Source organism: Lupinus angustifolius, chromosome LG18, assembly GCF_001865875.1.
Source record: "Lupinus angustifolius cultivar Tanjil chromosome LG18, LupAngTanjil_v1.0, whole genome shotgun sequence".
NCBI classification, from domain to species: Eukaryota; Viridiplantae; Streptophyta; class Magnoliopsida; order Fabales; family Fabaceae; genus Lupinus; species Lupinus angustifolius.
Window position 1 is genome coordinate 16,192,039 of NC_032026.1, and position 18,589 is coordinate 16,210,627.

Sequence of the window (18,589 nt, forward strand, 5' to 3'; positions counted from 1 at the left end):
ATATATGAACTTTCACTCCATTTTAAAATTTTTCATTTTTTTATTTTATGTCAGATATTTATAGTGAAAAGACAATTTTACTCTTAAATGGAAAAGGAAAATAGTACTATCATCTTTAGTGTAAGAGACTATGCTCAATTTCTTATATTAACAAAGATCTTCCATTTGTATTATATAATATATGGAAGGACCATTCCAATTCCCTAATATCTATAACTTTTGTGAGGTAATTGTTCTTTTTATTAATATTAATATAATATATAGTTTTAATGTTTTATTTCTTTGGATAGACTACATATGTTGCAAGTAATTATGTTCTAGCCCAAATATATTCAACACAAAAAGGCTATTACTATCTGAAGTAATTTTTCCATCAAATCAAAGACCTTGTATTGAAGGAATCAAACATATAATTCTATGAATGAAAGCATATCTTTAAAATTTAAAATAATCGAGTATATAAAATTTATTTGACGTTTTTAAAAATATGAATGAGGAGGGCTAACGATATATTTAGTTTGAAAGATAATTATAAAAATATGATAATTGTCATGCTATATAAAGATATAAATTACCCATGAACTCTAAATTCAATTCACCAAAAAAATTAAACGAAATGATAGAATATTGGTAAATAATAATTCTTGTATCACTTTTCCTATGCTTCAATAAAACCTCTAATCTCAAATTTATTATCAAAACATTCAATTAAAAAAAGGAATTATAAATAAAACATGGTCACGCAAATTAGTCAATCTAAGTTATTCTTATTTTAATTACTTATTTAAGTAGTTAATTATATTTTAAATATGAGCAATTATTAATAAAATTGTATAAAAGGATATGTATATTTGAATGAAATGGATGTGTTGAAGGTAGACACCTGTGTTTGGGAAATTGGGAAAGTGAAACACGTGGGAAGCTATGAACAAACATATTCGTACGTGGCGCAATGTTCTCAACTTTATAGATTTGGTGGCGGGGTACTACCTAACCATAACTGATTTTCTGTCTCAATAAAACTAACACTTCGGTTAATATCCAATTTCGTCAATAAAAATAACTTCTACCTAACGACCATGATTTTTTATATAATACTGTGGTTAAGGACTACAATTTATTTAATTTTATTATTTTGTCATTCATAAGTAAAATAAAGAATATATAATTATACTATTTGTATTTAATAGGCTATTGGTTATTCAGAAGTCGTGCTTCTTAACAACCACTGGTAAAAATAAAAGAAATTATATTACATGAAACTTGTGAAAGTTAGCCATGAGTTTAGTTCATAAAACAAAATTTTACAGTGATCGTGGATAATAGCCACGAATTATTGTGAAATAAATAAATAAATAACAGAAACCATTGTTGACGGTCACGATTTCTCCAATTTTACACCACGCAAGCAAATATCGTGAAAGTTACATCAATCACATAAATATCTCCCTCAGTAAAAAAATTATACTTATATTATTTTCCAGTCAAATATAAAATTACAAAACTTAATGAATTACCATAAAAGTGAAAGAAACTGAGTTAGATAGTGTGTTTCTTAAGCACAGTGTCGAAAATTTATTTAGGAAGGTTTTTATCAAAAAATGTTATGCCAATTATGGTCATTCTGAATATGAATGTGTTGCGAACCATTTTTTCTGCTATTATATAAAGCAACTTAGCTGAGTAAAAATAATATATATTTAACATTTTTTTACACATCACATTATTATACATAAAGCTATGGTAAAATGAATTTGATTAAAAAGTGGGAATCGATAAGCAATTTTTTGCAACACTTATCTGAAAAGAAGCTGTAAAAGAATGAAATATTAAATTATAATAATTATTACAAAATCTTTTAACAAAAGAAAAATCAATAAGGCTTTTTTTTTGCTCACCCCAGAAGAAAAGGTGGGCGACAATATACGTGTTGTCACAAGTAAATGTAACGTGGAAATGCCCCCTGCCCAGGGCAATGTATCATTAAATAAGACAAAAATATTCACCAAATATACTACTATACTACTATATTCGATAACAAAAACAAAATACTCAAACCCCAGATAGTGCTTCTCTTTATACATCACCTTCACCTCTTTTGTCATAAAAAGCAAAACAATCTCACTTTCTCTTCTATACACTTTATTAACAATTGCAGCTCATTTATAATTTTCAGCCACAAATATATTGTAATTTGTTTCTTTAATCATGTTGTCTATCAACTGAAATATTATATCCATGTTTATTATCTACTATTCCATTCGCTATTAATGAGAAAGACACATTATTAAACATTCTATATCTCTTTTTTTTTTTTTTATGAAAATCATTTTTTTTAATTTTAGTCCTCATATTTTTTTACCTTACCAGTTTAGTCTTTTAAAAAAATAAAAGACCTAAAATCGTCCCAAAAATTTCAAATGTGGAAAAAATTAGTCATTTTGAAGTCAAATTAGTCTCTACCAAGTATTTTAAAACATGCTAAAAAGGACTAATGTGACACATATTTGAAATTTTTGAGACCATTTTAGGTCTTTTTTTTAAGGACTAAACTACTAAGGTCGAAAAATATGAGCGACTAAAATAGGTATTTACTCTGTTTTTTTTTTTAAGGGTAATGATACATAATACTTTATTTATCAAATAACAACGAAAATTACCATCATGGCTCGTCCAATTTAGTTAGCTACGCAACAAGGTCACCAAATTTATTTATTTTTTGGTGAAAGTTTGCCAAACCTTGACCACAGTAAAAGATAATAAGTATCAAGTGGTGAAAGTCATCTAGCACGCAAGCTACTGCGACAACATAACATATGTCCTATGCATAGGGACATATGTTTGTAAATGTAATAGCATGCACAGACGTTGTTGTTGTTGTTCATTCAACATATGTCCTATGCATTGACGTCATGATCAAAGCCAACCAAAATACAAAGTCTACATAGTAAAAAAAACAAGTAAAGCATTGTAATTTAAATATCAAGTATTAACACTTAAGTTTGGAGCAACGCCCTTAAACTGCTAAGATAACGAAAACTCACTGTATACGGCGACGCTTTTTCTTAATTTCTTCAAAAAATTGGTGGACATCAGCCTCAGTAATTGGCTTTGATGAGTCTGCAGATTCCTGTAATGAAATATAACACATGATTAGGTACACCAAAAATTAAACAATGTCATGCACCTCTCTCAACTTTTTCACAAAAGAATAGCTACCCAAAAATAATACAGAAATACATTGTGGTCCAAAAATTGAAAAACTCCAAATTGGTCTTGGAACTTTTCAAATGACAGCCAATTTGGTCCTTTTTTGGTTTATGGACACTTCAGTCCTGATATTTTGAGATTTTTTAGGTCTAATTTGAGGGTTTATTTGTGCCTTTATGATTAAAATAATTATACAACCTTTGGAATCTTGAACAAGCGAAGAGACACATGATCTAAGAAAAGTATGAGTTATATTTGAACATACCAGGAAATTACGAAGCCCGTCCTTCATTTCTTCAATGCCATTCAAGATCTCCACTTTCTCTACGTGCCCAAGCTTATTAAAGAAGTTTGCCTCAGCACCCTCTACTTCCTGCAACTTTTCTTCTCTCTTCTGCTTGGCCATTTTCTCATATTCCACAATTGAGTCTTCCTTGTCAAGTAGAAAAGCGATCCGCTTCTGGTTGTAAAACTCGAAACAATTGTTGCATTTGCATAGAGCATCTCTCCAGTTTTTGGAAAGGAATATTGGTTTACCATCCAATACTGGGGAAGCAGAAACAATGTGAACACCAAGAAGGCAGGGAACATGCATATTGGTGCTGCTTGTGCATTGGCTTAAATCCTTACTGTTGTCACAATTTCCTCCCTGAAGCAGATCCTTACCACCAGATATAGATTCAGAAATAGTTGCTTTTGCATCATCAATTTTAGGAGAATTGTGTGAAGAAGCCTCACTCATTGGAGGCATAGCTTCCAGAACACCTTTACCCTTGCTAACTTCGACAGTAGCGTCTGGCTGCTTTCTGGAAGCCCGTATCACTTCAGGATATAATTTTAGAAAGAAACACACCTCAGAGCATGCCTTACAGATGAAATCCTCATACAGAGGCTCTCCTTCATCATCTCTGGGAAACTGGGGTATAGAAAGAGTTATAGAAAATTAAATTGCCAAAAACATAATGAGTGATAAACACATCACAGTTCACAAATAAAATTTTCCTTTTAAAAGCAAATAGTGTGAAATTCTGAGTTTTGCAGGGCAAAGTCTTTCGTTATAGATACATGATTAGGGAAGGAAAGATGAGGGAAGGGTTTTAAAAAACCATCAACAATTCCAGAATAATACTCTGTTAGAAGAAAGGAATCACAATTAGAGATATAGCCATATAGGGGAAAGAACACAATCAGTGTGGAAAAATTCGTACCAATAGCATCCAACTATCTAGATTTTAAATCGTAAGCTCTCTCAAACTCAAGCCTTCTCTCTAACAAGGTCCAGTAAATTTTATATTCTGAAGATGAATTGTTCAAGGCAACAGAAGCATGCAGCTAATGGTGGTCTAAAGCCTAAACCTATTAGTTCAGCAAGGCATTCAACCTTTAAGAAAGAAAACATGTAGGTTTATATCCCATAGATATAACTTTGCTTCCAAGAAAATATGGATTATTTAATAACATAAAACCTGGCAACTCAATTCATAACAAGAAGACCTTAGGTTATATTTTTTAAAACTGTGTGAAAATCTCACTTGAGACTGAAGTATAAGAGCACAATATAAAAAGATCAAGTGGTGAAACCCAAACACCTTATCCAAAGACACCAACCTCATCAGAAAACTCAAGACCAAGATGCTCCTCATGGAACCAGTCCTCACATAGACAGCACTGTATCATTTCTCCTTGTTCTACAGCTTCCGGGTCTGGGTAGGGGCGACTACAAGTGCAATACAAACCTTTAAAGTTGTGATTGTATGAGTTCTCAACATTCTCTGGATCTTTGCCTGCGAAAAGCTTGCAGTAGAATTCGCCAAACTTTGAATTGCCACAATCACACCTGAAGTTTCTTTTTGTCCATAGTTCCACGATCTTGGAAACATAGCAATAATGAAATTGTAGGTTATTGCTTTGGCCTTTGGGTATTGAACTAGTGATTAAACAAATAAAACTAAATTCGATTTTATATTCAAGTGAATAATAGCAATTATTTTAGCAACAAAAAAAAGTCAAGCAATTCCTCATAAATAATATCAGTCCCAGTAATCATAACATGGCAAATGTAGGTAGACATGGAATAAAGATTTCCCAACCAACAATCAAGGTTATGGTTCACCCAAAAAAAAGCTGGTTAGTGTGGAGAAATGTATCAAAACTATGCATGATTTGTGTAACTCGTAAGTTAAAGAAAGCATAGATGGTAGCCTCACTAGCATGCAATCAGGGACAAAGCACAAATTACAGATAAGATATTTAAAGTACAAGACACGAATAATTGAAAGAACACCAACTAAGGTTCACCACAGAAAGTCATACATGACAAATTAAAAAATAATGACATCCAATTTAGTAGCTTTGTTTACAAAAACGCACAGTAATTAGGTGAATTTCCTTTCAAAACTGCCCACATAAATAAGAAATGTTCATTAGCTAGTACAGTGTGTATTACTTTTGGATTTCACTGTCAAAAAGTAAAAGTCAATAGAAAATGCTTATCCATTTCTAGTTCTACAGTAATGAAATCCAAAATTCTAGTCATAAGAAAAGAACTACCTGGTGGCCATCATGGCAAGACAATGAGCAAGCTGTGCAAACTCCAGCATTGCCATCTGGGGTGCAGGTGAGGCAAGAGAAAATTGCCTGCCTTTTCATATATCCTTTGCTATAGGTACATTCCTTGCCATCATCACCGCCAAGAACTAAATCAGCTGCCTACAAGTAGAATGAATTGAAAATTAGAAAGGAAAACATGGAAGTATTTTTATTTTCAATAAATATACAACATTCTGTGTAAAATAAAACAAGACAGAACAACAGTAAAGCCAGCATTTAAGTGGGACATCTTACGCATAACCATAATTGCTTATAAAGCGTGAAGCGCAACAAGTAGTCTACCCACCTCTTTCCGATAAAGCAAAGTGCACATCAAGAAAACAATTTTAAATTAGATGCAAATTATATATATGCTAAAAATTGCTGTATATTTCACAGCCAATTTGCTGTCCTGTCCTAATACTCAGAATTATGCTTAAAAATGGAACCACACTGAACAAAAAATCAATAGCAGACTATTATGATGATTGAAGACTACGCATACAAGACTCAACCAGTATATGAGATTTCAGGCAAGGAAGCAGGGATATAACACAGGGCACAAGCATACAATAATTTTTAAAAATTATAGGATACAACATGAGCATGGAATAATTTAATATAAGATTAACATAAAGCATGAATCCTAATTTAAAAGAGAGGATGGTGTTTGAAGAGTTAGCATGAGTCAATGTAATGCTAATATTTATCTATTTCTAAGTAGTCAATCCCAAATAGTGGGGCGACTGACTAAAAATGCGATAACATGGTAGCGGGTAGCGGGACAATAGCTAGTGGAACATTTAGGGAAACAAAATATGTAACTTGTATTAAAAATAAAAAAAAATACATGAAATTGAAGACATGAGTAAAAACTAATATAACTCAAATAATCAAATTATAACTCAAAATCGATAACATAAACATAACTCACATTCAATAACGATATAACTCAAATCCATTATAACTCGAAGTCTCCATTAGTATATAGCAGGGCTATGGTTGATGGAAGCAGAGGAAAAGCGTCAATTAATTCCTGAACTATTATGACAATTATGGGTAGTCAAAAGTCACAAGCTATTATGACGGTTGGAAACAGAGGAAGAGCGCGGAAAAATCTCCAATGAAGACACTGCGGGATCAAAGGGTTCGAGAGGAGAGGGGGGACCAGCTAAGTATTTTCAAAAGGGTGAAAATGCCGACACTTAGCGCAATTGTCATTCTAACCAGATGGGCATTAGGTTTGGCTTAAATGGCTAAACTGCTCAGAATCATGGTGTCAACGGATTAAAATTGTGGGTATTTTCGGAAATCTGTCCATGCGTCCCAATAGCAGATGCTAACCACCACAAAATTCGTCAATATAGCAGCTGTGATAGCAACCCGCTAAGAAGAAACGCAATTCACCGACATATAGCATCATAACAACCCCAAAACCGCACCGCTAAACCACAATAGTGTGCTACAGCGCCACACCTAGTTACCTAATAAGTGGTACTCTTCGGTATGGGTTCGGGTACATGGTACGCTGCTTTACCAAATATATGGTACATATGGGTATAAGTAGTCCGTAGGCTATTTGGGCTCGTGGTGTATTTTAAATTTTTAACTACTATGCTATACACGTCACATTGCTATATATAATTATTGATTACTTTTAGGCATTAATGATATGCATGTATATATATTTATTTAAAAAATTAAAAATGCCTCTGCATGAATTGTGAATATTTTTTGCAAGCATACTAACTGATAAATATCATTATGTGAAAATCGCTAAATTAATCAGTGCAAACTGACTTATTGTTGTTATTAGTTTTTGCATTTTTTTTAATTTAAAGTTGTTAAAGAAGGCTCTTTCCAAAATGATGATAACTGAAAGAAAGGCTTCAATGTTCCTCCATTTTTTGGGTGAAAATGCTGCTCAACTTTTGGTAAGTAATAACTGTTATCTCCTCAAAAGTGAAAACTGAAATAATAGCTAGCACCCAACCTTATTTTCCAATTTACTTGTTCATCTTCCTTGCTATTGGGTAATTAATAACTGTTATCTCCTCAAAAGTCGAAACCGAAATAATAGCTAGCATCCAGCCTTATTTTCCAATTTACTTCATTTTCCTTGCTATTTGGTAAGTAATCATTGTTATCTTCTCAAAAGTCGAAACCAAAATGATAGCTAGCACCCAACCTTATTTTCCAATATACTTCTTCATCTTCCTTGCTACTTCTTCTTCTTCAACTTGTATTGAGCCACCATGTGAACCCTAATTTTCCACATCTGAGTGGAAATTCTAGTTCATTCTTTTCACGGAATCGGGGCGTAAGCCAAAGAGAACGCATACACAAAAGAATGGTGAATTGGTACGCACGAACAAATTTGAAGTCCTCTGGTCAATTGAGCGAAATATGTTTCGTAAGCGCCACTATTGTCCACCAAGATCTATTTATTATGATATTTCCATCTATAATGCTCTAAAAAATAATTAAAAATTAAATATAAAATGCTGTAATATAATTAGGAATGTCCGAGAGTATCCAATGTTGATATGTCCAACATGAACACAACATGGCGAATATCATGAAGTGTTTGTGCTTCACACATTTCAGGTCATTGCAAGTAAGGATCTTCTTTTCTAGCAATAAAATAGATGAAGTAAAATGAGGAACCATTCGTCAATAATGCTATCAAAAGCTCTTTATGGTGGATAACCTGTGGGAAGCCTAATCCCCTTCCCAATCATTAACAACACCTTGAAGTAATTAAGTTAAAAATTGGAACTAACACCTTAAATCAGTCCTCCAAAGATGATAGTGTCATCATTTTAGCCCCGAAAGATTTGTGTCACCGAATGCATGAAAGTTTTAAAACATCACCACATTGTCCTTCTAGGACTTAATTGGTGACAACTTAATTTTACATTATGTAGTGACATTTTAAAACTTGCATAGACTTATTTGGTGACACAGATCTTTCAAGGACCCAAATAATGACACACAATTTTACGTGACTGAATCGACGGATTAATTTAGCCATAGGCCATGGCCCTAATATAGACTCATGGTGACAAATTAATCAAACAAATAAGCATCAAGTAATTAATCACACAGGTGAACTAAACGAAGCATCAGAAATAAACAACAATTTGCAAAACAAAGGAATGAGAGTATAACAAGGGTGCAAAAAATGACTCACCAGCTCTCGCTCCTCAACTTCATCAAGGTACTCGCCGATTGTAACAGCAGTTGAATCATCTTCATCTTCAAATGAACCATCCATTTCTTCTGCTTTAGGGATTTCACTATTCATCCTAAAATACAAAGCAGTGACAGAAATTAACGAAATAACTAAACATGATATATATATATATATACGAAGGAATTGCATGGAACCCTTGGATTATGAGGAAACCCTGGGTTGAAGGAAAACAAGTGCGAAATTGAAAATGGAGTGGAAGTAAAGAAGGGAAAGCTTACTAGTGATTATGTGAGTGATCGAGAAAAGGAGAATGTTGAGAGAGAACGAGAGCGGTGATATTGACATAAGAAGCGGAGGGGTTGGCTTTTATATTGGGTTGGTCCGGTTCCATTTCTCGATTTTCATGAATTCATCTACACAAAGTGTAAAAAATACTAATATGTGTATATAAATCATTGTTTTAACACTTAAATTAGTATCATCGTACTGGAAACAATCTTGTCTGAGTCAGGAACGTCCACAGATAGGTAAGGCTAACTTTCTTTTTATGTAAGGGAAATCAAGCATGTACCACTTGAACCTAATATTTTGCTTAAAAGGAATCAAACATATACTACTTCAACCAAATAGGTTAATATTCATAAAAGGGTTTGGTTCTCTTCATTTATATTTTTCCTCACAAAAGATATTAATTTTTTTCATGTGTATGCTTTGTACGATGTTTATCCTTACTGGCTGAGATCTTGGTCTAAATAAATAAATGTTATGAAAATTACCTTTTTATTTATAAGACTGTATGAGTTTATGAGAAAGTGAGAATCATATCATTATGTGTAAGTATTAAATAATTGTTAATTGTATTTTAGTGATATAAGCTCTATTTATATATCATTCATCAAATGAACAAACGACAAAAACTTTTAACTTGAGAATGAATTGTTAAATAATAGAGTAAAAGAATTATAGAGGTTGTTATTATTGTTCAAGTAAATACACATTTTAGTTTTTTAAAATTAAAGTAAATAATCATTTTGATCCATTGCAATATAGTCATATCATTTTAGTCTTTTAAAAATAAAAATTGCAATTTGGTATTTCAAAATGGATTAACATCAATCATTTTTTTACTGGTCAACTAATTTTAACTCTCCCACCAAATTCGTTATAATAATTAACAAGTTAAATGTCCAATAAAATTTAATTTCCTTAACTAAATTGTGATCCTAATGTTAGAGGATAAAACACTTGAGTATAGAAAATATGGTGGTTGAATAATTAAGATACTTACTTCTTGATATAGGGTAGAACTGAAACTATTTTCAACATGGGGGTGTAGCTCATATGGTAGAGCGCTCGCTTCGCATGCGAGAGGCACGGGGTTCGATTCCCCGCACCTCCACCATTTTTTATACCTTATTTTGTTGAGGAACTAATTAAGCATGGTTGATATCATGTTTAATATGTGAGGTTATTATGCCCTTTAATACTCTGGGATTTAGATTTGGTGCAGTGGATTCTTAATTGCATAAAATCTCGACCCTTAAAAATATTTTTCAGTTTAAAAGTTAAAGATGAAAGGAGTTAAAGGAAATTGGTAGGTAATCAAATTGTAACTAATTATTAATCTTCTAATCTTATGGTTGGTTCACATAGATGATGAGCACCAATCCAAAAAGGGCATGCAATACTTAAATATTCATCTATGATTCTATGCATTGATTATAGAAAGAACTCTTATGACTAGCTACAAAGATTTTTTGAAAGAGAATATAATATATGTTTTCTGTCACAAAAATAGTTTTTTTAAGTCCATTTTACCTAAATAAAAATTAAGACACCATTTTTCTCTACTCTTAATTTATGTTGGAGTAACCTTATTCTATTCAATTTATGATTCAACGCAGTGGTGGAATTAAATTGTTCTTTAGGATTAATTATACTTTGTTTTCTTCAATACCAATGTATCCTTTAGCTTTTGTATAAATGACTAACATTTTTAGAATGTGTGACTCCCTCCTCAATAAGTGTCATTTATATGATTCGAATATTGACATTTTGATCATCCTGAAGATATAACGAGTTATAGATAAATAGACTAGACATTGTTGGTAGTTGGTCATGATATGAAGACAAGAAAGAATTTACACAGTGAATTTACCTTCATTAAGTGTCTAAGTCAAATTTTCATGCAATGATTGTAGTGATGATTCCTTATTTGTGTCCACAAAATAGTATTATTCTCTATTCCTTATTTGTGTCCGCAAAATAGTATTATTCTCGATTCCCTTTTTGATTAATTGTGAGATTTTTTACCTCGTGAGGAGTTTGTTACTTGTTAGCACCTCGTAATTGAAGTTCTATGAATGTTCTTTTATGATACGTTGACACGAGCGCCTCCATTGGAAACGAATAAAGGTGAAGGTTAGGTCCTATCCTACTACACTTACACCACATGTTTCAACATTCAACCCTTTGCCCATTGCAAGACGATATTATCTTCTATTAATGAAGAGACAAATACATGTATTTTTTCTATATTTTTAATAATAATAGTGTCATTTTATTATAATTAAAAATGATAAATATATCATTAGAAATTGTCTATTCATTAATGGAGAAAATCCCAACTCTTGTCAATTGGGTTGCTAACTTGCTTTCATAATTGAGACAGTTGGCTTTTATATATATAAAAGTAATTATATTTAGGCAATTTTTTAACAATTCTTCAATAGTTTTATTAGTCACAATTATTATTTTGAGATGTAGCTCGTCATGAATTAAGTAAGGCGATTCTTGACTGCCTGTTAAAAGCATTTGTCTGAAATAATTTTTTCTTTTGACGTAATTGGATAGTGAAACAGTTCAAAAAATTTAAAAGGAAAATTGTACAGAATTATCCTGTATAAATTTTATATCATTATATTATTTATTACTTATGTCTTATTATTATTGACTCTTTAAAAAAGAATAATACAAATAAATAATGTAGTAATTGCGTATAAATCTTTATACTAATGTTAAATAATATTAAACTATGAGCAGAAGAGTGAGATGTTAAACATTATTGAATTTAAATAAAATTAATATAAATGATTAATAATGCAAATGGTAGATTGTGCAAAAAAAAAAAATATTACAAATGTTTACTTTTTTTTCTTTTGGTTTTCAACTTTCTTCGTTGTAACTCTTACTTTCTTGTAATTGCTTTTCATTTTCATTATCATTTTGATTTTCTATTAAATTAAATCATCATATTGATTTATATTCTTAGTAACACTTGCTTAAACGATGATGAGATTTATACTTAACTTTTTTTTCTTAATTACATATTATATCCAAATATTCATTAAAAAATTATACATGAAATTGTAAATGTTACATTCTTGTAAAATGTTAAAAAATGTTTAAAAAAAAAGCAAAAAAACCATTTTTTAAAAAATTAAAAAGTTACTTTTAAAAGAGGTTTTTTGAAAAGTGATTTTTAACAAGCGCTTTTAAAAAAAATGATTTTTTTTGGTTTCCCACATGTGTCATCGAACTGGAGACAATCTTGTCTGAGTCGGAATATCCACAGATATATGGGGCTAACTCTCTTAGTCGGAATATCCACCATTCATTTGTAATACTTTTATTTAAAAGTCAAGTAAAAGATACTAAAAATCAATGATGAATGATGTAGTGATAATGTAAAAAACCTTTACATATATTTTCCCCCTAAGTAACACACAAAAGTGTTAAAGTGTCGGCACTAATATACCCACATGCTTTGGCATAACAAAGCAAACAATTATTGAGCCAAAATTGTGGAAAATACAATAAGGCAAATGATTGGCATCAACATCATTAATTAAAGAGAGAAAGCAATAGAAAGCGAAACAGAACAACACGAAAGCCACGTGGCTGATCTGTTACTCCTCTCAATAAATATTCGCATCATATATATATATATTAATTAAAAACCTTAGAACAACGTATCACAAATTTCTCTCATTAATTTCTTTCATTAATATGGCCTCTCGCATAAGCATTATTAATAACATTACTAATACTAATAAGCATGCTTCAATTTATGTAAATTCGTCACCTCCTATTCCTTTTATTTCAAATCTATCATTACCAAATTCTTCATTTCAAAACCCTTTCATGATTTCGAAAACGGTTTTGGTTACTGGCGGAGCCGGTTACATTGGTACTCACACCGTTCTTCATCTTCTTCTCGCTGGTTTCAAAACCGTTGTTGTTGATAATCTCGATAATTCTTCTCATCTTGCTATTCTCAGAGTTAAGGAACTTGCTGGAGAATTTCGAAATAACCTTTCCTTTCATAACGTACTACTCTCAATTCAGATTCATTGTTTTTTTATTTATCGATTTTCATTATTTAATTCGTTTTTGTTGCTTATAATTTGTATTCATTGCTGATTTAGGTCAATTCGTGTGTTCGTTGTTTTAATTACAATTTATGATTTTCTAGATTGTATTTGTGTAATTTTTCTTGTGCTTGTTTGTTTTGTTTTTTTTATTGTTGATTTAGGTTTATCAGTTTGTGCTTCCTGTTTTTTGTTCTGTGTATTTTTTTTTAACTGGATTCATGTAATTTTGTGATTGCGGTGGGTCCGAAAGGCTTTGTCCGTTAATGTTTCGGGTCGTTGTTAATAGAGATACGGTGACACGTTATAATTAGGTGTGTTTTGGAGTAATTGTATTAGGTGCTATGTCTGTTTCAAATTCATATGAAAAGTTAATGATCTACTTTTTGATGAAATGTAATATTGTCGATGGTTTATGTTGTTGTTAGATCCAATCTTGTTATAATAATGGTTTCTGCCTTATTTGATTTACACTTTTAAATTAGTATTAGCCTAATTTGTTAACATCATCTGTCCCGGTAACTATATCAATCGTGATGGTTTTTTTCTGCTAAAATTGTTATAAGTAAACTATTGGTGCTGGTTTTATTTGGGGCTTTAGGCTATTTAATGTATAATCGTCCATGCCTTATTTGCAAATATTGTAGCAGCTGATGGTAAACGAACTAAATATAGATGCCAAGCATTTTAATTACTATATTTAACACGTTTCCTAATGAAGTCCAGCACATCTGCAAGTAGTTTATTATAATGTTGACTGATTGTTCTCATTATATTTTTTCTACTGCAGGCAGATCTCCGGGATAGAGACGCACTCGAGCAAATTTTTGTTTCTACAAAGTAAGAAATAGTACTGAAAAATGTTTTGTCCCTCATGACTGCTCCTTCATGTTATCTTTTAGCTGTACTCTATCATTGATCTACAAATGGTTCTGATCCATATCTTGTTTTGTAGGTTTGACGCTGTAATACATTTTGCTGGATTGAAAGCAGTGGGTGAAAGTGTGAAGAAACCATTGCTTTACTACAACAACAACTTGACTGGGACAATCACTCTATTGGAAGTGATGGCTGCCCACGGATGCAAGAAGGTAAATTTTTTTTGTTTCTTGGTCTGCCATGATAGACTTTAATTGCGTTGATGGAATGTTCCTTCTTATTGCTAGGAGAATACATGTTGCCTGGCCAACTGAAATGCCTAAATATTTCTTGTATATTGATTTGAACTTAACTGCTAGAAATGGACTTTAACTCCATGTTGACTTTAACTCCAGTGGTTGCTTTTGCTGCTGAAACTTCTGTTACTTTATCAAGGACTCTCATGCTCGTGATGATTGCTTGAAATTTTTTAGTAGCAATGTCATATGATCTTGACTGTGTTTGCTTCATGTCATCTTTCTATATTTTTCTGTTTTACTGCACCATATTGAATTAATGCTCCCTTCATATTTTCCACAAGAAATAAAAGAAAGCAAAATGTTCATTTATTTGTGAAATAGGAAGAAGAACCATCTTGTTCAGTCTCGATATTAAGATGTGTGCTCCTTAATGGGTTACTGTCATAGCAGAAAGTATTAAACCATTAGGTTATAATTGCTTGTTGAGATTGAAGTGTCTTGTGAGACTGGTTATGTACTACACTGCATTGGTGCTACATTATGATCATTTCACTGACTTTTTATTTACTTCATTGATTCCAGCTTGTATTCTCATCTTCAGCCACTGTATACGGTTGGCCAAAGAAGGTTCCATGTACAGAAGAGTTCCCTCTGTCAGCAGCTAATCCATATGGACGATCTAAGGTATGATTGGAAACTATTAAGGGTGTTTGTTGTTGTTGGATGGTGGAATGGGGAGGGATGGCTGCTTTAAAGAACTATTGGTTTTTATTTTAATATTCTTTGCCAACTACTTTTGGCGTCTTTTACAACATATCTATTATAATTTGATGATTTTTTAAGGAGATTCCTAATCCTCCAAATATCTTTTAATTTTCCTGTCGTATTTGCTTTGCCTTCTTATAATAATAAAAATTAAACTCTTTAGTATTAATGATTGTCTTGAAATCTTGCAATGATATTTGGTGAGAGGTTTTTCTTTCAGCTTATCATTGAAGAAATTTGCCGCGATGTATACAATGCAGAGCAAGATTGGAAGATAATCTTGTTGAGATACTTCAACCCCGTGGGTGCACATCCTAGTGGTTATATTGGGGAGGATCCTCGAGGAGTTCCAAACAACCTCATGCCGTTTGTCCAGCAAGTAGCAGTTGAAAGACGACCTGCACTGACCATTTTCGGAAATGATTATAATACAATTGATGGCACTGGGGTATGTTCTCACTGGTTTCCACTACACTGAAAATTTTCCTTACAAAAATTGCATGAAGTTTTAGTTAGATCATTCTACCTGCCGTTTCTGTTGGTTAGGAATATTTTCATTCTTTAAAAAGTTATATTTCATAGGTGATGCAGGCATCCTAAGTTACTTTAATTATAGTTGGGCCTTTTAATGTTGCGCCATGTCTCCCCATCAAACAATTTGAATTCCCCTGATAGAATTTCTGCTTAAGTGAAGTACCTTCCCTCGTTGGATGATTTCCATTGGGTGCTTGGGTTCATCGTTCATGTATTTATTTTATTATTATGGAATTTATACTTTTTATTTTTCCCATATGATCTTAATGGATGACATTATCTTTTTCTCAGGTTCGCGATTACATTCATGTTGTTGATTTAGCAGATGGGCACATTGCTGCATTGCTTAAATTAGATGAATCCGATATAGGTATTATTTTTAGTTCTTATTAACTTCTAAAAGCTTGCTCTGTTAATTTTTGTTACATCATGAGGCACTGGAAAATTGGTATTATTGTGGTAAAATTTATGTCTTCAATTTCCATGGTGTGCATATACAGGTTGTGAGGTTTATAACTTGGGAACAGGAAAGGGAACATCTGTTTTGGAGATGGTTAAAGCTTTTGAACTGGCCTCTGGAAAGGTAATAGATTAACGTTTCTATTTCTGTTCTTATATCTGTCACCACAATCCTTGCTATCACTTTCAGTGCCATTTTCTAAAGCATTTTATTGCTCACATGCTGTTTTTTTTAAATAAAAAACAAAGGGAAGGGATATTTTGAATTTTGCTAAGAATGTAGCCCTTTGTGTGACAAACTTAGTGTAGTTATGTGGTGTGTGCTTCACAATCTAATCATTTTGCATTTCAGTATTTGTATGTTTCGGCTCTAAGCTAAAACTTTGTTTACATCCCTTAAAAAGAAAAAAACTGTATGTATTAGAAACAATACCAGGCTTAATAGGTTGCTCCAACTTTGCTTGAAGATATCGGGCAGTTGTCATCTTGATTACTTGTTTGCTGTATGGTATACAAACATGAAAAGTGAGCAATAATTTGTTCTGAAAAGCAAATATTTTTCTGAGATTCTTTCTATTGCACTCATCTTTAGGTTTCAATGTCATTTTTAGTTAGTTTATATTCTTCAGTACATGAATAATAATTTTTATGATTACTTAATTGTCCAGAAAATTCCACTTGTGATGGCTGGCCGGAGACCTGGTGATGCTGAAATTGTCTATGCATCAACAGAAAAAGCAGAAAGAGAACTTAACTGGAAGTAAGTGTTAATTTGCTTTCTAATAAATAGGCTCATGACAGTTAAACTGATATTTAGACTTTGCCCTTTGATTTTCTTGCCCGGACTGGACATGATCATCTTTTTTATAATCCTCCTCCTCCTGAAGAATTCTGTGGTTTTGGCGTTTTTCTGAATTCTTTCATCTTATTTCCTTTCTTTCTTGTCATAAATTTATACTGTGCAGGGCAAAATATGGCATTGATGAGATGTGCCGTGATCAATGGAACTGGGCTAGCAAAAACCCTTATGGCTATGGATCTCAGAAGGATTCAACGGATTGATGTTGATAATTGTTAAATATACTATAAAATACTATATAAGTTCCCTTCTGGGTTCTTCCTTGAACCCTGCCACACCATAGGTTTTGTGAATTTAGTTACCCCGAAAGCTTTTTTAGCCATTTAAGATGATAAGTAACCTATGCTATTACGATTTTAGTTACATGGTAAATAATTAGTGATTTACTGTACTGTAATTTAAAGGTTCCTTAGGTTTTGCCTCACAAGTTATTGGTTTATTGGTTATTGGTTATTGGTTATTAGTAGAGGATTCTCTCATGTTCTATATTATGACTGCGTCCTGTTTTGTAAATTGAAAACATTGAATTATTTAAGCTTTGACTAAGTAAGATATTCTTTTCTCATTATCCAGACTAAAGTTTTAGATAGTGTTGTGCTAAATTTTGCATTGGTTCTCTACTTTATGCATTTGCAAGTCGTTTCTGCAGCTTCAACTGTGAGCATAACATTCCCATGTATGACAATAAGCCCTAAATCAATAATAACCTGCTTTTGTTAGGTGTTTAAGTACGTCCAAACATGCAAAAAGACAATTCAATTAGAAGTTTATTCTTTTTTTCTTGTTGAATATATATTCCATTTTTTTTATATTACCAATAATATTCTCTCACCTTTTTTATTAAGCAAGTAAGCCTTTTCGAAGTGCGTAACTGTTCATCCCAACAAGTATCAATTAAACCTTTTCGAAGTACGTAACTGCTCATCCCAACAAGTATCAGTCACAAGAATCAAACCTTTTGACCTTTTGATCGATTTGAGATTTAACCGAACCTTATATCATGACGATTGCTTAAGCAGGCTAACCAGCAAATGAAGTATAATGAACCCATCTCCACAGAACATGACTATAATCATCTTATGACACATCCACTACGGAAGTAATAAACCTAAAATGAGAAAAGAGCCATATTCTGCATCCAATTTGAAAGTGATAATTTTAAAATGAGAAAGTGACCTATTAACAACGACTCTGAAACGAATTAAAAAAACTGGGCACAAACAAATGATCTACTCCTACTCTACTGCCAAAATGTAAATATTACTAAAACAAATGAATAAAATCTTCTTTTTTTTTACTTCTTAATGCTTGAATCAACAAGCATTACTCTAAAAAATGGAAGGAAAATATGCCCTATGGAAAAATATATAAGATATATCATTATACATTATAAGATTAGTAGACGCAGTAACATAATTAAGGACATTGTTCTCTCTATAACATAACAAAGACCCTTGATTTAATTAGGAGCAAAGTTGGTCTCAAACGC

General features: G+C 32.0%; 2 protein-coding genes and 1 non-coding gene across 6 annotated transcripts; 2 read left to right on the top strand and 1 right to left on the bottom strand.

The window, feature by feature from the left end:
• Nucleotides 2,881-9,375, bottom strand: LOC109333403 (putative E3 ubiquitin-protein ligase UBR7). Of its 4 annotated transcripts, none has more exons than XM_019568882.1 (6): nt 9,274-9,375; nt 8,993-9,107; nt 5,761-5,919; nt 4,819-5,079; nt 3,476-4,126; nt 2,881-3,130 (listed from the first exon to the last, which is right to left on the bottom strand). In XM_019568882.1, exons 2-6 carry the CDS (start codon nt 9,104-9,106, stop codon nt 3,041-3,043), a joined length of 1,275 nt encoding a protein of 424 aa, XP_019424427.1. In that variant the 5' UTR covers nt 9,107; nt 9,274-9,375; the 3' UTR covers nt 2,881-3,040. The 4 variants fall into 4 exon arrangements, with proteins under 4 accessions (XP_019424427.1, XP_019424426.1, XP_019424428.1 ...); XM_019568881.1 differs by having other exon boundaries at nt 8,993-9,084; nt 9,274-9,334; XM_019568883.1 differs by having other exon boundaries at nt 8,993-9,109; nt 9,271-9,307.
• Nucleotides 10,322-10,394, top strand: TRNAA-CGC. The gene has a single exon. It is a non-coding gene; the product is annotated as a tRNA-Ala (tRNA).
• LOC109333449 (UDP-glucose 4-epimerase GEPI48-like) lies at nt 12,957-17,668 on the top strand. The gene is made up of 9 exons (XM_019568939.1): nt 12,957-13,324; nt 14,156-14,205; nt 14,321-14,456; nt 15,066-15,167; nt 15,469-15,696; nt 16,074-16,152; nt 16,283-16,365; nt 16,910-17,001; nt 17,207-17,668. The coding sequence occupies exons 1-9, from the start codon at nt 13,004-13,006 to the stop codon at nt 17,301-17,303; spliced, it is 1,188 nt and encodes a 395-aa protein (XP_019424484.1). The 5' UTR covers nt 12,957-13,003; the 3' UTR covers nt 17,304-17,668.